The sequence below is a fragment of the Gopherus flavomarginatus genome, chromosome 8 (assembly GCF_025201925.1).
Source record: "Gopherus flavomarginatus isolate rGopFla2 chromosome 8, rGopFla2.mat.asm, whole genome shotgun sequence".
NCBI classification, from domain to species: domain Eukaryota; kingdom Metazoa; phylum Chordata; order Testudines; family Testudinidae; genus Gopherus; species Gopherus flavomarginatus.
In genome coordinates this window covers 76,747,087-76,768,607 of record NC_066624.1, presented here as the reverse complement: position 1 = coordinate 76,768,607, position 21,521 = coordinate 76,747,087, and the positions used below count along the sequence as shown (strand labels likewise).

The 21,521-nt window shown below is 39.6% G+C and overlaps 1 protein-coding gene across 2 annotated transcripts in view; it reads left to right on the top strand.

Moving 5' to 3' along the window:
• The window catches only part of FARSB (phenylalanyl-tRNA synthetase subunit beta), a 52,010-nt gene that overhangs the window by 12,210 nt on the left and 18,279 nt on the right, over positions 1–21,521 (top strand). Inside the window, exons 9-17 of one of the 2 annotated variants that reach the window (XM_050964057.1) lie at positions 1,069–1,130; positions 1,219–1,270; positions 2,923–2,984; positions 3,412–3,619; positions 4,032–4,112; positions 8,066–8,158; positions 9,895–10,012; positions 19,815–19,967; positions 20,396–20,472. In XM_050964057.1, the coding sequence (XP_050820014.1) occupies positions 1,069–1,130; positions 1,219–1,270; positions 2,923–2,984; positions 3,412–3,619; positions 4,032–4,112; positions 8,066–8,158; positions 9,895–10,012; positions 19,815–19,967; positions 20,396–20,436 (870 nt within the window). In that variant the 3' untranslated portion in view covers positions 20,437–20,472. Of the gene's footprint in view, positions 1–1,068; positions 1,131–1,218; positions 1,271–2,922; positions 2,985–3,411; positions 3,620–4,031; positions 4,113–8,065; positions 8,159–9,894; positions 10,013–19,814; positions 19,968–20,395; positions 20,473–21,521 lie in introns of those variants that run through there. The other variant, XM_050964056.1, reaches the window with a different exon arrangement.

Sequence of the window (21,521 nt, the reverse complement as noted above, 5' to 3'; positions counted from 1 at the left end):
AGTGCATAGGTCAGCAGGCTAAGAAGACAGAATGTCTGAGCCAGCTAAGAAGAGGGAGAAGACCCATGGAACAAGGACAAAATAAGTTAGAAATGTGAAGATGAGGTAAAGAGGAAGTCAAACCATTGACAGTGCATGCTGCAAATTAACCAAGCCAAGACAAAAACATGTGATGCAATGTATAATAAATACAATGAGATGTGTAATGTATATAAAGGGAGAGGATTTCTGTGTAACTTTGGAGCTGTGATGTATCCTGCATCCATCACCCCCTGCATTTGAGGCTGATCAACTCAGCCTAGCAAATAAAATTACCCGAGTGACAAAGTCTGGAGTCGAACTGAGTTCTTGGGAAGTCGAGTGGAAAGAGGTTTTGGAGGGAATCCCAACAATAAACACCTTTTATTGTGCTTTTTTTACTTCTTTACAACTTATGAACATTAAAATGGATGTTGTTCAGTATGTGTAAAGAAAATGTCTGCCTCAGGCTAAATAGGTTTTTTGATGTCTCAAAGAAGCTGATTTGAATCTTATGACTCATTTGTTACACTAACTTCTCGAAATATCCTCCTCAAAAAACAGATTTTACAGTTTAGGTTGATCTGATAATGTTTTTTTAATGCACAGTCCTAGAGCTTATAAACTCTTACTTGCTGTAACTTCAGTGGGACTGCTCATTAGAGTTAGTTTTTGCAAGATCCAGACCCATATTGTAATAATGGCTCTCATGTCTTTGGGAGCTGAATTTAGTTAAAATCTTGGTCTACTTCAGTGCCATCCAAAACCTTCCATTTTTCATGTCTTTGAAGAGACTTCTTTGTTACAGGAACCAAACGTTGTTTTTGTTTTTTTTTTATTTTAATTGAATGTGAACCATGAGATATAAAGTTGTATTTTGCATTCTAGATTTCCATTTTTTTTTGTTAAAGGAATAAACAGAGCAGTGTTCACTCTATTCTAAGTTAAACATCCGAAGCATGACAAAGAAAATACGATATTTTGCATCATTTAAAATAAATAGCAGAACCCATAAATTTTAAAGTGGTTGTATTTTCTTTATCTTTGTAGGCAAAAATTGTCCTCGATATCTTGGTCACGATGTTTAGTGAATATTGTGAGAAGCAATTCACGTGAGTAGTACAATCCTTTACTGTCAATGAGATCAGACTTGTTGGTCAAATCCCACATTTTACACACACTGACTTTTTCCCCCCTTAGTGTTGAAGCAGCAGAAGTAACTTATCATAATGGAAAAACCTGCATCTATCCAGTAAGTATTCCAGAGATGACTGGGGGAAAAGGATTTCTATACCCATGAGGGTTTGGTAAAAGAGAGTGGCACAGTCCTCATTTCCTGCAATCCCACTAGCCTTTTCCCTGTAAACATTCCATTTCTGTCAAAGCTAAAAATGTAGGACTGCTAAAGTAGTCTGATATCCCAGGTTTGAAGGGGGAAGGTTTGAAATGGGTTTGAGGTCACTGCTGTAGCTTAGAACCAATTTGAAATATATTATGTCTGATCCGGTAGTAAGTATAGCTACAATCAAGGCATGTAATCTAGGTCAAAAGCCCATAGAACTTGCTTTTTCCTGCAATCATTGTTTAGCTTGAAGTTTTTCCCCCCACAGCTTTCACCCACTATAAACTAATGGGCAATTGAAATCATCCCTGGCTTAACTTTTTTGATTGATCAGATCTGGAAAGTTTTTGATTCCTTTCAGTTAAATAACTTTAATGTTGCTTTTTTGGTCCTTTGCTCTTGGAAGCTCCAATCATACAATGAACTGCTCATGGGCAGATGCCTTCACAGTGACTTCAGAGGGGCTCTGCATAAGCTTGGGTGCCCACTTGTGCATTTCTCTGTAGGATTAGGGAGATAGCTAGTGCTTTTTTTGTTTTGTTAAAAATAAGCAGAATGGAAATGATCCCACGTGGTCAACTGGGGATCTAGTTAGGCTTAGCATAGATATCAAGCAAGTGAAATTTGGTTAATTGAGAGGGGAAGTGACTTTTATTTAGATTCAGACTTCTTATAGTGCTATATTGGTATCTTTTGTTTTGATGATGTCATTTTGATTCAGTGCAGTAAATGAATGGGGGAGGGGGAGGAACCTCTTCAGCTCCCTCCCCTTCAGATTAAAGATCCAGTATCTACATCTCTGGGTCAGACCTCCAGCAAAATGGAGAATGCCAGACATCATTCCAGATATTTCTAAAGCAGAACAAAAACTTTTAACCCCCAAAGCTTCCAAGCCCTTATACAACAAAAAAAGAATTAACTCACTTTTTCCCTCTTGAGGCAACTGTTTAGGAAGGTTTGTTTTGTATTTAAACAATTTTACTAACAAATTTATCACAGGATCTTGTTTTATTTTTTGGTTTGTGTGTGTTTTCCTGCTGCTTTCTGTGGCTGCAAGAGCTGCATTGAGTTTTACAGAAGGCTGTGTCTGATCTGATTTTATACATCTGGTAAAACAAGGAAGAGAGAATTGTCAGCTCTCTGCTCTGCTCAAGGTGTCAGGAATTGCTACCTTCCTAGTAGTTTGATTTGCCCTACTCCCAGCAGCAGAATTTCAAAGTCAATTCCAGAAACCTGAGCTCCCATGCATGACCATTAATTGTGTCAGTGCTTTGTTTTTGGTATTGTCTTTGTCAAATATTCACTTGAAAGGCATTTCAAGGTGCCTATAAACTTACATCTTAACTAAAAGTAACTTTATTCTAGCATATCAGGATGTTGTTTGTTTAAAGTGTATTACAATTACTCTAAAATATTATGCCCAACCCCACATTACAGACTTGTCTTCTGTGGCTGTCAGTGGTGTCAGCAGTTGGATTAGAAAGATGTCACAACTGGATTTTAGTAGACACAAATGTAACTTTCTGTGTAATATGCTGCGTAAACCTTTTTTTCCCTTGTAGGAACTGGCTTACCGAAGAGAAAAAGTGAAACCTGATTTAATTAACAAAAAAATTGGAATCAGGTATGTTGTGCAAACCTAGTTTTTTATTAATTTAATTGAAATTAATGAGCTGTGGTAAAATACACTGGTTATTGTGATATTTTTAAATGTGTATATACTGTGTGTTCAGTCGAATTTTAGAATGCACTAAAAACTGGTATGTTAACTTGAGTAATTATATCAGCTACCTAAAGATGCCATTCAACTAAGTGAGTGATTCTTCATTCCCTCCTATAATTATTGTGTAGTCTTGCTGGCAGAGAACTGCTGTCAGATGTTATCTCAGAGGTGGCACTGATAGGTGATACATATAATATATACAGTTTGAAAGTACTTTGAGATTCTTTAGCATGGAAGGCACTGTGCAAATTAAAGGTTGTATCTTATTTAAAAGCTAATCAACGTGATGTAGAAGTCCCCAAATACTGACTCCATTGTCTTGTTTTAGTGAAACGCCATCAAGTCTTGCAAAGCTGCTGACCAGGATGTGTTTGAAGTCACATGTCACAGGGAATGGGAACAATATAGAAATTGAAATTCCTCCTACCAGAGCGGACATTATCCATGCATGTGATATCATAGAAGATGCAGCAATAGCTTATGGTTATAACAACATTCAGATGACTATTCCAAAAACATACACCATAGCTAATCAAGTAAGATTGTCCCCATAAATAAATCCTCTATATAGTCAGTAAATGACTAGTGTATGCCAGAAGGGTTTTGAGAAGAACAGAGCCAAAGAATTAAACAATATTTGGACGTGCTTTGCTGTGAGGCATTTACCATGGATTGGATACAAAACATATGCCCCACTGATTTGAGTAGAGCCAAGACCAGTGGTGGTTGGTGGTTGAAAAAAAAGACAGGGTTTAAGCGTGGACCTGATATTAAATCTTTAATTGAGAGATTCATTTTTTCAGTCAGCTGGTTGATGCTTGCTGTTTTTTAAAGCATGCAAGCAACCTTACTAGCAACATTCACTGTAATGTAACATGCAGAATTATCCAGGAAAAGAATCATAAATATTTTCAGATTGAAGATGAAAACTGTCTTATTTTGTTTTAGTTTCCTCTCAATAAGCTCACAGAACTTCTGAGACAGGACTTGGCAGCTGCTGGATTCACTGAAGCACTCACTTTTGCGCTGGTACATTTTATTAACTTTGGGATTTTTTGGTTGTATGCTGAAACAATTAGGGAGCCAGATCAGAACATAATAGTCTTACGGCGTCATGCAGTGTAAATGCAGCAAATGTTATGGGATCTTGTTTTGGGACATGCATGTTTGCTAATGTTTTGGTATTACAATATAATGTGTGTTGTGTGAGCTCGTGTCCTCAGAGGAATTGAATTGCTGATTGGCATATATTTCAAAATATAGAGGTGAAATATGGATGCTGAAATGGACTGTTTTTTAAGTTTAACTTAACATGAATAGTACTGAGAAGACTGTACATGAGTATCATAAGACTGTCAGACTGTTTCTCAAGATTGCCAGAGTTTAATAACAAAATGTATTTGGTTACAATTTAATAATGTTTAAACAAAATGAATAGTGATACCCCATACATAACACTGCAGTTCAGAGTTCACAGCCGTTCCATTCTGAACCCTTTCTTGGGTATTGTAACTTGTCTGTGAATGCTTGCTTGAGCTGTAATAGTGGTATGCAGAGCCTCAGTCAGCAAAATTGTTTTTTTTACAGATCTTTTAAAAGCATTTTAAAAAGTATAAATTATGCATTAATTGTACTCTTATGTCCCCATACAACAGTCTCACTTCCAGCTTCCTGCGCAGATATAGACTGTTATGGTTGTTATAGTAGTACTCAGACCCTTGCAAGAGATCAGACTTTCACAGCAGAGAGTACTTCTTACCACTGTTATGTCCGTAACTGCAGTTAGTGTAGTTTTGAAAACTGGAATTGTGCAGACAATTAGTTGATGATACAGACTAATGTTTTTTAAAAAAAATATTAAATGTACATGACCATATTTAGTTTAGCAAATCAGATATCAATGCACAGGAACTCTTCAGAATAGATTTTAAAACAATTTTTAGTATGCTAAATAAGTTCTTTATAATAAAAGTACTTGGGTGAACATAATGGCAGGTCCCCACGTGCTAATGTGGCCACAGAATTTGTACCAAATTGTGCCCTTAGATTTGAGTAGATCTAAATGTAGAAAGGATTTTCAGAAATTCATGAGATTTATATAACTAATAGCTGACCCTGTATGTGGTGCAAAAAATACACACACTTGCATGCACACGGACCCTGAAAGAACACTCATCCTCCTTTCAGAGACTGTTATCTGATTCACAGTTAATATTTGAATAATATTTTCAAAATCCTCTAAGTGGTTTATGACACTGACTTTCAATTGGATTTAGGTTCCTACAGCACTTAAGCGCCTTTGAAAATTTTGCCCTTTGAAACCAAATACTATAATCCTAATGCAGGGGTGGGCAGACTTTTTAGCCCAAGGGCCACATCTGGGTGGGGAAATTGCATGCAGGGCCAGGGCTAGGGCAGGGGGTTGGAGTGGGAGGAAGTGCAGTGTGGAGGAAGGGACCCAAGGCAAGGGTATGGGATCTATGAGGGGGTTCAGGGTAGGGTGCAGGGAGGGGTGTGGATTTTGGGAGGGGGCTCAGAACAGGGGGTGCTGGAGGTGTGTGGCAGGGGGCTCAAGGCAAGGAGTTAGGGTGCAGGAGGGATGCGGACTCCGGCCCGGCGCCACTTACTTGGAGCAGGTCCGGGGTGGCAGCGGTGTGCACTGGGGCCAGGGCAGGCTCCTTGCCTGCCTGCCTGCCCTGGCCCTGCATCACCCCCAGAAGCTGCCGGAACCATGTCCCTGCAGCCCCTGGGGTGGGAGTAGGGAGCACAGAGATCTCCACGTGCCCTTGCCTGTGTGTGCCTCCCCCAAAGCTCCCATTGGCTGCAGTCCCCCGTTCCTGGCCAATGGGAGCTGCGGGAGGTGGTGTCTGTAGGCAAGGGCAGCGCATGGAGCCCTTGTGTCGTCCTCCTCCTCCTCCTCCTCCCCCCTCCCACACACATCAGGGCCGCAGCGACATCGTGCCGGCCGCTTCTGGGAGTGGTGAGGGGCCTGCGGTCCCGCAGGGGTGACAATCCCGTGGGCTGGATCCAAAGCCCTGAGGGGCCAGATCCAGCCCACAGGCCGTAGTTTGCCCAACCCTGTCCTCATGTAATGGGATAATGTAAAACTATAAAATTGGCTTCAGACTTCTGTCTCCTGACTTCCAGGGAGTTCAGATGTGATTCTTTTTTTTTCCCAACTTTGACCCATCTAACTAGTGGACAATCCCTGTGGACTATCCAGGATAATAGCTACCAGTTATTTCTCGCTATACCAGTATGCAATGTAGTAAGATTATCTGTAGTAGTGCAATGATAGGAGCAGCACAATGTGTTTCTGTGTTCAAAGCTTTCACAGGTTTTGTTCATATATTAATTCAATGAATGTCTCTTCAGTGTTCTCAACATCAAATAACTGGGATGCTCAAAATGCTGAATTTATGTGCATCCCAGCAGTACATGTCATCTGACCTTTATGAATTGCAGCAGTGTGCAGAGGTGATTACAATAGTAAGGGCTGTTCACATAGGTAGGGATTTATGGGATCGGACACTTACATCATGTCATGCATGTTGCACATCTATGTTTCTGCTGTGACATTGATATCTGAGCTCCGGCACATCACTGCCAGGTTCTTAAAACACAGATATGAAACACACCTATCATTTCAGTGTCCTACCTGCTGCACCATTCCACAACCTCATGTTACATTTTGTATGAAAAATGTCCATTAGTCATTCTTACATGTAATCCATTCTTTGATTTGAGCCCAGAACTATAGCTTCAAAAGAGTAACGCTGAGTTCAGTGTGATTTAGCAAGTGTGTATTCAGTCACGTCATAGTCAGCTAACACAGTTTAACTAGACATCTGAAAACACTTGATCATAAAAAAATCCTGCTAAGGTGAGCAATAATTGAAGATCACTTTTTTTTCCATTCAGAAGCCCACTCTTTCCGATGGTGTCAGTTGCTAATTTTACTCACGTTTGATCAATCAACCCCGCTTTTGGAGCACTGCCAACCCAAATAGAACACTCTGGGAAAATTGCAGAATACTAGCAAATCCTCAATTACGTGCAGTGTTCATGTATCAGTTTCCTAATGCATTAGTAGGGCTATAAATTCTGAAAATCTGGACTGTGAATCTTAGGCCAGGTCTACACTAGCATTTATGTCTGCAAAACTTTTATTGCTCAGGGGGTATGAAAAAACACACCGCTGAGCGACATAAGTTTTGTCGGCATAAGCGCTGCTTGGTGGGAGAATCTCCTGGTAACATAGCTACTGCCGCTCGATGAGCTGATTTTATTATGTCAGCGGAAGAGCTCTCTCCTGTCGACGTTACGCAGCTACCGGAGTGTTCTTTCAGCAGCACAGCTGTATTGGTACAGCTATGCCACTGTAAGCTTCTACGTGTAGGCATGGCCCTAATGGTAGTTTCTGTCACTCAGTGTGCACAGATGATCAGTGAGCTCAATAAGTCACTTGTACTATTTTATTAACTAGCTTTTTAAAGACAGCTTGAGAGCCTAATAGAGCTGTGATAGTGTAACGCTTATCAATGCACAGTAGTACCTTATTCTGCAAGTAGTCCCAGTGGGATTGTTTTTCTCTGTTTGAAGGCTCAGTGTAGGACTGATTCCACTGGAATCATTTGCACAGGAATTTATTATTCAATGGAAATCAGAGTGGAAGAATCTGTCCTCTTATTTTTAAAATAGATAATTACCCATGATAAAAGCTGATACACTCTTGCCTTTTCCCATTAATCTAGCATTATTTTGGTTAATAATTGGTGCATAAATAAGCCACTTAGATATAAGGCTGAGGCTTCACTCTTCACTTTCTTTTGTGCTTGCAAGTGAGTATTGCCAATCAGAGAGAGTCACGTTAAGGGGCATCAGAGCTATTGTTGATCTTGCATTGTTCTTGATATCAAGTTCTATCATTGGTTCTCTGTATATTTTAACCATTTGACTGTGTTTTTTTTTTCTCCCTTCAGTGTTCCCAAGAAGATATTGCTGATAAACTCGGTGTGGACATCTCTTCAACAAAAGCAGTACACATAGCTAATCCCAAAACGGCAGAATTTCAGGTGAGTAGTTTAATTTCAGCTCTAATTGTTGCACTACCAGCTTCCCTAAACATCTGAGAGGGTAATTGCCAATCAGCAAGATAACATTACAAAGAATATATTTAAAGCCTGCAATTTGGGAGGGAACTTAAATATCAAAAGGAAAGAAAATACGTAAAATGTGGTGGCCACTTTCAGTGCAGTTAGAGGTCAATAGACAGATTATGCACATGTAAAATACAGTTGCTTGCAGTTTCCTCTGAGGGCCCAATTCTATGCCCCTTATACTTAGTAGTATTTTAAACAGTGTAAATTTAGTGGAATGAGGTACTACCCAATGGGATTAGGGGCGACAAAATTGGGCCCTGTTTTGTTACAGTAATTTCCACCTTTAAATCCTAAATCTCTAAATGTCCATTTGTATCTGCAGAATGTAGAGTAGTTGCAGAGTCCAAAATTCAACAGAGAGATCAAGTTTCACTCTAAAAATAGGTTGTTAAAGTCAGGATTTTTGAGCATCTAAGTTCAGTAGAAGTGTTTCCATGATTTGTAAATTCCAGTGGAAAGTCTAGTCCCACTGAGCCAATTTTAAAACTGGGGCACTTTATTAAGACAACATTTGAAGGCAGGGCACAGTAAATGTGGGTGACTTGCATTTGAAAAAACACTAATGTGAGTATGTGGTGTGTGTTTCCTTGTGTATCTATCATAAATATTTCTGGCTGTCCATTACTGTAGTCTCTACACATATTTTAAGCATATTACAGTGCAGTATCTTAAATATTACCTGTTCTATTGATAGTCACCAGCAGGTCTCTGGATGCCTGTTCAGAAGTCACCTTAGTATTTACCTTCTGTGTCAACAGGAAGTGTCTTTATATGTTTAAACTTCATATATTTATGCCCTCACCAGCTTAAATCCAAATTTCAAAATTAAGTTTTTAACCCATATTTTAACTTCCCTGTGTACCTGGCTGCCACCTAGTCAGGTCTCTTAGCTGTTGCTTTTGCACCACTCATCAGTCATCTGGCTAATTATTTGAATTTTTAAGATTGGTTCACAGCTGGTTCACAAATAAATAGCTTTCAGTTGTCCCTTATATATCCACTATTGCAAAGCAAAGGAGGTGCTGAGCTCCTAGCCATTAGATCCTCTACTCTGGAGCGAGAATCACTGGAGCTCACGCCACTGACAATGAGAAGTAGAGGAAGCATCCCATCCCTTAGCTGTTCTCTTGCTTATAAATTCACAAGGACCCTTGCAACATGATGACACATTGCTTGAAAGTGTAACTGATGATACATGTCACTATGCATCAGAAATATATATGAATTGTTTTAGTTCCTTAGAGAATTTCTCAATCTATTTATTTGGAAGCAGCATTACCTTGTAGTTAGAGCTGGAGACTGGGAATGAGAAATCCTGGTTTTTTTCCCCTTCCTGTGTCATGGCTATGTTGTAAAAACTCAGAAAAGCCTGTGAAGTGCTCTGTGCCTCGGTTTCTCCTGCAAAATATGGATATGAATATTCACGCACATTCATAAGGTACTTTGAGATCCTTGGACAGTAAGTGCATGATATCTACATTTTCAGGTTTAATAATTCTAAAATAGAGAGCAATAAGCTTCTGAAATTACTGCATTACTTCACCTGGCTGTTTTAAAAGTAATTCCAGATAAGCAGACCCAGAAAAGATAAGGCACTGAAGCAACCTGCCAGGTTGTTTTACACATGCAATTTCATGTTTGACCTGTAGGTGGCACGCACCAGCCTTTTGCCTGGCCTTCTGAAGACCATTGCTGCTAATAGAAAGATGCCTTTGCCTCTGAAACTTTTTGAAATCTCTGACATTGTTGTAAAAGATTCTACCAAAGGTAAGAGAACCCCATTGAGCACACACGAGTTTTTAATATCCTCTGTGCAAGGATTCATGATTATCTGAAAGAATCCTGGCCTGCTATGTTTTAAGTTCCTCCATTTTAAGAGGTGCTACTTCTATAACTGTTCTTCACTTTCTATTAAAACAGGTCCTACAGTGTTACTGACTTTAATTTTTATAATGTCCAACCCATTAGCTGTTTTAGCCTACATCCTTCAGAGAATCTCAACTGTACCCAACTTCATGGGCAAGTGCCTTTCAAGAAATGCTTATTTACTTGATAAATGGTAATAGTGGGTGAATCTCTGTTCATCAAAAATATTTTGCTACAGAATTCATTCTCACTTGGCTCATGCTCACAGCACCAAGATGGAACTCCCTTGCTCTGAAGGCCAGATTTTTAATGGTATTTAGGCAGCATACAGATAGGTGCTTAACACGCACTGAAATCAATGGGCATCAGGTTCCTGTGTGCTTTTGAAAAGCTCACTAGGCACCTAAATCAAGTGATTCCAAAGTCTTGACTTGTCCCCCATAGAGACTAAGTAGGTCAGAGTTCTATAAGAGAAGCTCAACTCATAGCCTTCTTGCCCTAGGGCAGGATCCAGGGCATAGTAAGTTTGCCAGTGAGGATTTGTCAGTCACTCATCACGCAACAGCTCAGACCATGCTACAGAAGTTGAGTTTGATGATTGCAATAGTATTTTTAAATTTCTATTGCACATCTCTACCTGGGACAGCCTTTGTTGGTGCTGAGATCCCGGTGGGAGGCGGGGAGTCGTCTCGTGCTGAACTACTGTATCTGAGGCCCAGGTGGACCTGTACTGGGAGCATGAGACATAGGAGAGAATCCATCAAATCTGCAGAATTATAAGTAACTTTTTTTCCTTTTAGGAGCTTAGTAAACAGTGATGATCTGACCTGAGAGATTTGTCTAAGTACTCTTTATTTTGTGACACCCTCCCTCCCTCCCTCAATAGCTAATGGCTCCTTTACAATTGTAATAGATATGTAACCTATGTTAGAGCAATACTGGGGCTGTGCACATCCTCCCCTTGTGTAAGTGGGTGTCTGGCAAGTGAATTGCTCTTCCTTGGTGAAGACTGGGGCAAGTCCATGTGCAAAAAAAAAAAAATAATAATTCTCGATGTTATAAAATTCGCACACATCTATCAAATCATCTTCTTGAGAGTATGTTCCCATTTTATGAAACATGCTGAGAAAAACGTATCTTCTTTACTATCAAGCTGCAGTCTTAGTTCGGTTATATTTTAAATAGCCAAAGCAGCCAGTTCATGTTTCAAGGATTTTAATGGGATTCTGCCTAGTTGTAGGGGTCTGATCCAGGATCAGGGCTTAAAACAGCATAATTTTTATTTGGGAACTATATAAAAGTGCTGTAAGGAAAAAAAAAATCTAATGCAAGCTACGGAATCAGTTTTTCTTCACATGGTGGCTTGGTGAGGAAGTATATATAGATCTCTTTCTCTGCTGGCAAGACCTTGTGTGCTGAGTTGCAACCCTGGTGCAAATTTCTGCCGCTTCATAATGAAAAATGCTGACACTACCTTAAATACAGTAGCAGAAATGAGTGCTGCTATGTTATCTAGTTTCAGCTTTTAATGCTGTGTTTAACCTATTTGGTGTCTATGAAACAAAGGTTTACATAAGAGCTAAACAAAATAGCAAGTAAATTGCTTTGTTGATGGACTTAATTTGTGGATTACATTAAAAAATTGCCAGGAAAAATAAGCAATTTTAGCAAAGCATGCAGACTTTTTATTAAATGCAGACAGTTTGGTGATCCAAGCTCATTACTTGTTGGGCAGGGAGGCTGCCAGCATGCACAAAACGTGGTACAGATGGCAGAATAGCTTTAGCGTTCTTCATAACTGGTGTAAGGGTTATTTATGTTGGAGGGAAGAGAGCATGCCTTCTGGCTTCATGAAATGTACTAGTTAAATAAATTACTGTTATTTCATGGGTTCTCACTGTAGATTTTTTTTAAGCTTCCACTTATACAAATGGCCACTTAACAGTGTTATGAAAGCCTTCTCTTACAGTGTACTTCAAGTTTAGCAGTAATCATTGCTGTAGATTAAAGATAAATTCTTTGAGATAAGGGCTTTGTACTCCTATATAATTTGCACAGTGCCCGGTACAGTTTGAGAATTACCAGAATACAAATAACATTGTTTTTTGGTATATATTTTCAGTAAATCTGCAAAATGTCTTTCCCAGATTAATTTTCGGGCCTTAAATCTAAATGTGCCGTAATTCATAGTTTCAAAGGAAAAAAGGAATGAGAAAGCAGCAACAGTTCTGTAGACATTAAACAATATGAGGTTGTCCAGTTTTCACACAGGGAATGAGATTATCTTTCTGACTAACTTAATTTTACTATTTCATATTTTTGGCATGCAAAATTTCCAATTAATTTAAAAAGTATGGGTCAGAAGAGTACCGACACTCACTGAATGTGAAGTAGTCATTTATATGTGAATGAATATAGCTGTATAAATGCATTGTTCTTTAATAAAAAAATATCTTTTGCACAAACATCACCTTTACTAAGGTGAACAAAACATGCTTCTCGCCCTCACATATCAGACATAGATTTTAATTTACTAAATTTGAAAAATGCGTGCCAGATTTAATAAAAATAAATCCAAATCTGACTCAAAAGTTTCCTTCTCAAAGGATGAGAGAGAGAGAATGCAGGGTTGGAGTATGTGTCGCACAGGACTGTGCACCCTCTGCAGAGTTGCATAGAATATTGTCTTGCGGTTTGGTCTTATTGTTAGGTTGGTAAAATCTTCTCTAGTGCTATTACTATGTTATTGCAGCCTAGAAATCAGGTTAGACCAGGCACAGAAACTTCGCATCCTCCCTAATCATGATGAAAATATTCATTTAACCCCTCAAAAAGTTATCTGACTAGTGACCTAGTAGAATTTTGCAAGTATGCAGTAGTCTCCCTCTAACATGGTTGAGATAGATTGCAAATGCAGTTGAAGTTGTTCGTGTGCATTTTCTTGCAGGCCTTACTGTAATTATATACAAAATGCGGATTTCTGTGATATTGATTGTGAGACTAGTGTTTAAATAAGCAGATGTACTCTTCCAAAATCCCATCTTTTCTAAACCCCTTTAAGTTACTAGGGGGCAGCATGCACCACTGCTCTATCTTTCATTACATTGTTTTGGTTTGCAAAGTCCTAGCCAACTGCCCATCCTTTAAGTTATTTTAGAGCAGCATCTCCAGGCAGTGCTTTGAAGTCGGTGAAATACATATATAATTTAGGCTGACATATTTGGCAGGCCCACAGAATTGTTTCATGGAATGACACAAGTGCTCTCTTAAATGATTTACAGAGAACTGAGGCACTTCCAACAAACCCCAGCTCTGGCATAAAGTTCCGAATACTTTTTTTCCCCGTAGTGTGCCGTGAATGAATTCCCTGTGATGTAATGTATTGACTCTCTGAAAGACTGAGCGTTACAGCACTTCCAAAAGCTTGGAAGGGTTTAGTGAACACACAATGTACTCATTAGTTAAGATTTGTAGTGATTTTGAAAATTTGAAGTATAAGAATTCGAAGTATTTTTATCATGACCACCTTTTTGTTCAGGATAACGATATGAGAAAGTCATAAGTTACCTGAGCAATTGTGAAATAAAATTCAAACTAACTTTTGTTGCTGTTGTTTCTAATTACACCTACAATATGCTAAGCACTGTACAAAAAGGTATCTCCAAAAAGCTTGCATTCCCAAAGGACATAACAGATCAAGGGAATAGGAAATAGTAAACAAGGTTTTCTTCTTATCAGTTGTTTATATATGGCATATGTATGTACAAATTATCCTACTACCGTGATGTTATAATTACTTTATAGGCATCAGGGAGAGGTGGGATACAAATGAAGAAAGTATTGGGTTGGAATGGCAAACCTTGGATACCCAGAGAAGAGAGATTAGATGTACCAGGCATCTGATCTGTTTTGTCTAGATTTGCCATTCCCGCATTGGGATTTAACCCTAGTGAAACCACAGTCAGTTTTTACAAGCTGAAAGCGACAATTCTGGTACTTAAAAGCTTGTTGGATAACAGAGTACCCTTCACTGAAGGCAGCGTCTGCAGAGGCTTGCATGTTTAGCTTATAGTATTGGTGACTGGGCCGCAGGTTGGGAGCTACTATTAGAGTCTAGCCAACATGGTACTAGATCATCTGCCGCCTGCTTTGTAAATATCTTCTGAAGACATGAATGACTTTTGGTCTGCAAGGATGAGCTTGGATCTTGCCTGTGAGCTTTTACTTCTGTACTTCGTATTCCTCTTTAATGTGATACATTAGCCACCTAGGAACAAAGAGTCCTGTGGCACCTTACAGACCAGGAGTAGGCAACCTATGGCACACGTGCCGAAGGCGGCACGCGAGCTGATTTTCAGTGGCACTCAAACTGCCTGGGTCCTGGTCACCGGTCCTGGGAGGGCTCTGCATTTTAATTTAATTTTAAATGAAGCTTCTTAAACATTTAAAAAATCGTATTTACTTTACATAGAACAATAGTTTAGTTATATATTCTAGACTTATAGAAAGAGGCCTTCTAAAAACGTTAAAATATATTACTGGCACGCAAAACCGTAAATTAGAGTGAATAAATGAAGATAGGGCACACCACTTCTGAAAGGTTGCCAACCCCTGTTATAGACTAACAGACATATTGGATTATAAGCTTTTGTGGCTGAATACCCACTTCGTCAGACGCATACTTCGTCAAAAGCACTCTTCGTTGCTTTTTACAGATTCAGACTAACATGGCTACCCCTCTCATACTATCAGCCACCTAGTAACTGGTGGTTTTAAATGACTTTTTGGTTGTTCAGTGGGAGATGGTACAGTAGGTCTAGGTTTGCTATATGCCTGAGTTCTTACCTTGTCGATATTAACCACTCTGAGTATGTCCAACGTGTGGCAGAGTTTCTATTTTGTTGTGTTTTGGCTTGGTATAGAATAAGGAAAGAAGTGTCTCGTGAGATCTGTGGAGTGCAGCACAGATACTCTGCATGCATATGTGATAGCTACCAGATTTACTATTTTGTATTAGAAGAAGAGTGACACTGAAGAAACAGATTTAAATAGTGATTTGATAACTTGTACCAGAATCAAACCAAAATCCATGGGACCTACTTTCAATTTCCAGTGGATTTTTCAGTGATATTGTCCTCATGAATCACCTAACGTGAGGTGAGATGAAATCCACCTGCGTTCTACTCCTATTATTGAGACGACTGCTGACAAATATTTCTTGAAAAAAGCTTAGTCATACCCAAACTGTAGATATTCCAAGACTTGAATAATTTTCATCCTTTGTCGCTCTACTTGTTCTGTGCTATTTAGTACATGAACTCAGTAGAGATCTTGGAGCATTCTGAGCTTGGAAACTTTTCCTGAGCCCATCAAGACTCTTGGAGAATAGCTGATTTTTTTTTTTTAATTGCTCAACCTCCAGCTGTTAGGAGATTTTTCAAGCTTCCCTTCATCTAAGTGCTTAAGGGAGCCTTGACACAGATGCTCTTCCCACTTCAAGGGATGAAATAGGATTGTACGGGACAGCTCCTTCATGCCAGACAGCCAGGGCCTCTGGGGCTGGCAAGATGGTGTTAAAATTACTCTCCAACTGAATTGTCTCCACTAAGGTAAGGATAGAAAGGGATGGAAAAGGCTGACTGGCTTCATCTGGATTCTAGTGTGGAGGCTGCTGTCCTTGATCCCAACATCTGGTGAAGAGACATGAACTTCTAGTATTCTGTCTAAGCTTGGCAAGCTGATCAGTTGACCACAAGCATCATCAAGAATGCCCTGTTGTAGGCCGTTGCCTACCTTTTTAATTGTGGTATGGTAGTATCTGTTAGCAAACCTACAGAAATGTCTAAGTCACTAACTTTGCTATACATTCATGTCACCGGCTGGGAGAAAGATAAACTGATTGAAAGTTGAGCATCTTGATTGTCCTAGAAAATTCTAGACAAACACTATATATGTCTTTATTTGTACGCCAAGCCATCAGTGCAAAGATGTAGATGAAGCAGTTGAAGCTGATAAAGAAAAAGATAATGAAAAGCAGGATGCTTGAAGAGTTGGCCTGCTGCCTACCTAGCATAACTGCATTTAAAAATAACTTTTTTCTTTTATAGTTGCTATGGATTTCTTTTATTTATTTAATTTTTCTCTTTTTTTGTAACTCTTCAGCCTTGAATAACATTGACATTTAAATGCTAATCTAACATTGCTAAAAAAGATAATTATTCATTCTTTTGTAGAACTTGGTTTCATTGTGTTTTACATTTTCCTGAGGTTAAAATAACTCACTTAAGTAACTTGGTTTTTGTTATTAGACATGAGTATCTACCTTACCACTCAGGAGACCATAAAGAAGTAGTCTGTTTTGTAACTGTTGTTACTGTTCTAATAAATTACTCTTTTTAAAATACTTGGCCATTTTGGACATTATTTGACCAAATTTGCTGAATTGACCAATTGTTTTTGAAGCAAAGGCCCAACTCTAATTCTGTCTGACAGGGATTCCAAATTGGGGTTCCAAATCTCTTTAAGAATGCACCTGACACTTGAATGGCAGCGATGGTAGAGAGTGGAGCAGGTTAACCCAGTATACAGAAATATGCACTAATCAAATTTAGAAATGATAAATATGTGAATCACTGCTGCTAGGTCTGCATCAGAGATAAATGGACAGAGCTGTCTGGTCAGTGGATGGGGCTTAGGGGAGAGAGAATACAGTTCTGCCTACTGCTGTTATTTGGGCATCCAGGTGCAAAAATATTTTACCTATGGTAACCCTACCTGCTCTTCTTCTTTCAGGCTTTGTTTCATATTGAGAACACTGTTGTCCATTTTGTTAGAAAACAGGCTCAGATCCTGACGTTCTGTGATTCCTCCGAAGTCTCTAGCATCTCATGAGCTCTCCCATTGGCTGCACACAGGTGTTGAATGAAAGGCATGAGGGGAAAAGCATCAAATATATTTTGCAGTAAAATGAGTCATCTTCATAAATAACTAACTTTAATTTTGGAGGCTTATAAAAACATGGCTCATAACGTATTTTCTCCAAAAGGAGGAGAATTAAGGGAACCCTCTTCTCACACTTTAAGGGAGAAGAGATGGATTTGGAGGGGAGCAAAACCTAATCGGTAGGGGAAATGTTGTATGGATTTTTTCAAACTGTAGAGAGTCATCCAACTTGTGTGGTGCTGTACAAATGATCAGGCTCTGGCTGGTATTTTGTTGGGAGTAAATTCTATTCTAGAAGAAAGGGACTGCCAGTGAGGGAGAGGCTATGCTACAGCACTACATTGGTGCAACTGCACTGATGCAGCTGTGCCTCTGTAGTGCATCTGGTGAAGACACGCTGTGCCAACAGGAGAGAGCTCTCCCATCGGCATAATTATTCCACCTCCACGAGAGTCTGAAGCTTTGTTGGCAGGAGAGGTCCTGTCGACATAGAGCTGATGTGTACGTGGTTAGGTCGTAACTTGCGTCACTCGGGGGGGGATGCCTTTTTTCACACCCCTGAGGAATGTAAGTTAGGTCAACTTAAGCAGTAGTGTAGACCAGCCCACAGAGAGCCCTTCCTGACTTCTGCACCTTTGGTGCAGCCAACCAGAAAACCAAGGGGTTTTTGCACCATAAGGGGAGAAGTGACTTCTGAGAACTGGGCTATAGATAGGCTTGGGAGGATTAGATCAGTGTGTCTCAAATTGGGGTCGCTGCTTGTGCAGGGAAAGCCCATGGCGGGCTGGGCTGGTTTGTTTACCTGCGCCATCCGCAGGTCCAACCGATCACGGCTCCCACTGAATGTGATTCACCGCTGTAGGCCAATGGGAGCTGCTGGAAGCGGCAGCCAATATGTCCCTTGGCCCGCAATGCTGCCAACAGCTCCCATTGGCCCAGAGCAGCGAACCGTGTCCAGTGGGAGCCACGATTGGCTGGACCTGCGAACGGGGCAGGTAAACAAGCCCGGCCCACCAGGGGCCAGGTAAACAAGCCCGGCCCACCAGGGGCTTTCCCTGCATAAGCGGCAACCCCAGTTTGAGAAATACTGGATTAGATTTTCATTAATAAATGCTGGTAAATGTTGATTTCACCAGACACACAGAAATTGACAAAAAAATATTTCTATCCATGATGATTGAAATGTCAGACAAAGTAAGGAAGATGCAGTGTGAGAAGTTATTCTTTTGATTTAAGGACACTTACTCTGCATATCTCAATTTGAGATTGACAGTTTGTATTTTAATGGTTAAAAACTTTAACTTTTTGAATCTTAACATCTACTGTCATTAAATTATTCTGTCCCCTATATTGTCCATCCCCCCATAATTTCCCATAACTGAAAGTTTTAATTGATGAAGATAAAGCATAAAACCCATTTTAAATAACTGAAAATTGCAATCAATAAAAAATAGGGAAAATGCTTAAAAATAAACATTGATATCTGTTGAAAATATATTTTAAAAAAAAAGTCTGCCAAGTCTAGATATAGGCAACTTAGCAGGGTGTTGTTATACTAACCAGTACCTTGAATTTCACCATAAGTGAATTGACAGATGGTGAGAATGCATGTATTATCCTTATTCCTCTAAAAAAAATTAAAAAGCAGGATTCTGCATTAGTTGAATCTTCTCAGTAACCTTTGACAGGCTCAGACAGAGTGCACTGCCCTGGTCTAGTCTGGAGAGGCACAGGTGTATAATGATCCTGTAATACGCTTATGTGTCTAAAATGTATCCATGTGACATGAAAATGACAAATTATTCTGGTGAAATGAGTAGTCTAATCAAAACTAATTTCAAGTAATGGAGGGAGGCTCCTCTAGTTGTAGTGCTTTGTGTGAACACATGATATATGGTAATTAATTTTGGAAATGATGAAGCTTTTTAAAATATAGGTCTGAGCTCTTGTGAGGTGTTTGATTTGACAGTCTGAGACTGATATCCATAAAACAGGTGCACCACATATAACTAGTGTCTCTGCTCCACCAATATTTTAATCCTGTCCTCAAAGCTGATGTGAAAATACAGTGCACTCTCATTTGATCTTTGGTGCTTCTAGGGCTACCAAGGAAGGTTTCAGTTGTGTGGATGGCTTCTGTGATGTGGAACCCTGTCTGCTTGGCGTTAGACTTAGACTAAGATCTGTCTTCATACAGAGCCCCAAATATCCACGAGAGTATATCTATATTTGGCTACTTACAGAGTGAGCTTGTTTTGTACTGGTAAAAGGCTCTGTCTCCCTGTTTCATAAATAATCTATTTCACCACCAACCTTAAATTGTAAATATTAAAAATAATAGATTCTAGTATCAGGATCTTGTTGATTCTTGTTGAATGTACATATTTTGGTTAATCTGCTTTTGAATTCCTTTAACCTTTTCATAATATGTTGGAAATATACTGAGTTCTGCTGTTTACTTGGCAAGATATTTCTCCTTACCACATTTCTTCTCCATTCCCATCCTAATAAAGTACAGTATTTAAAATCTATGCAACATGATTTTTTCCAAATGATGGGAGACCTATGAGTTAAAGCATGACCAGTGCCTATAATTAACTCCACAGAGTTTGGGATGGATGTTTGTGGGAGATGCCATTTTGCATTCTCAATTTCCCCCTGAGGTACAGATATCTCCTTGCACAAGTGTAAAAACTGATGCAAAAGGGAAGGATAAACACGTGACAAAACCCAGAAGTACAAATGTCTGTTTCTTCTACAGATGTAGGTGCAAGGAACCAGAGGAATCTCTGTGCCATTTACTACAACAAGAATCCTGGGTTTGAGGTCATCCATGGGTTGCTGGATAGAGTCATGCAACTGCTGGCTGTGCCACCAAGCAAAGAGAGTGGATACCTAATCAAGGCAGCTGAAGGTAAGAGAGAAGTAGCGTGAGGAGGGACCTATAAAGGAATCCTGCAATCTCATTACTGTGTGGATTTAATTTTATATTGCCATTAACTGTTGGCACTACAGTACAAGAGTTGTTTTGAATGTGTTAGCATGCTGCAAAATACTGTAGGGCAAATGGGACTTTGTATTTTCATTGCCCCTAACACATTAGGGAGTGGAATTGGACTTTTTTTTTCTAGTCTCAGTATTTTTAGCCAGCTTCTGTGGTGACGATCTTTACATAAGAGAGAATCCTAGTACAGTGGATATTTCTTACTTCATGTGAGTAATCTTCATGTGTATGGGAATGTGTTCTTCACAATGAGTTAATCTAGCAATTTAAGGGTTAGATGTCAGTTTATTGAACGAGTTTTAATTAACACCGGGTATCTACTGCTTTCCTATTGCTAGAGGTGCCTGGAAACAGACATAAGATGACTTGTTACTCCTAAATATATTGTAGCTTGAAACTGCACCTACTTACAGTGGAGCTAGAGCTGCTGCACAAGTGTGCTGTCTTCTAGACTAATGAACCTGCTGCTATATTACTAATATTCATAAAATAGGCCTCATGCTTCTTTATGTTAGGTTAGTTACATGTAGGGGACGGGACATGAAATCCTTACTTATTCTTTATTGTGTGTGTGTGTGTGTGTGTGTGCGCCCGCGCACACGCAAGGCAGGGAGGTGTGCTGGCCCACCAGCAGAAATGGCTGGGCTATAGTCCCTTATAGAAAAATTGCTGGAGACCCTCTCTAGGGGAGGGATATGAGGGCTGCCCATCCACAGCCCCCTAGCTTCTGCTCTAGCACCTGACCTCTGTGCTGCCCCTTGGCCATGCATTTCCTGCAGGAACTGTACTGGCCAAGGCTCCTGAAAAGTCTTTAGTTGCACTCAGTTACTTGCATAGTTGCAAGTCTCCATCTGTTATGAAATAGAAACATCTAAAGTCAGATATTACTCACAGATCCATGCTCCTCAGTTGCTTGGCTCTGGTGCATGCATTGGAAGGGTTTCCAAAGCTTCTAGAAGTTTTGAGAGAGTTTCCAGTTCAGGAGGAAATTATGAATTTTATGGAGAATTCTGTGCCAATTTCTAACTACTGTAACCATCTCTCCCCCTCCCTTATCTTCTACCTTGTCTCCCATGTGTTAGAGGAGGCGGTGTACACTCAGTGCCAAGCTGTCTACTCATTCTGATTCCACCCAGTTACCAGAATCCTCCAACCTTATAACCCCTTTTACTTTTTTTGTCTTTCTTTTAACACTGTTAAGGAGCAGTTTAATTCCTATACAGAGAATCCTTGATTGACAAAATTAGAGAATGTACCTCAGCCCCCCAAACCTTTCATAAATATATCTTTAAGGAGAAATTTACTCAAAACTTTCTCCTTGACCGGTACCATCAAACTTGCAAAACTCTGATGTGGGAGAGGGGGTTTAATTAAATAGGTGAGCAAAGATTCATCCTGTACATCTGCACCAAAGCAATTAATAAACCATCTTGGACTTGCGGCAAGGCTGTCTCAATGCCAAAA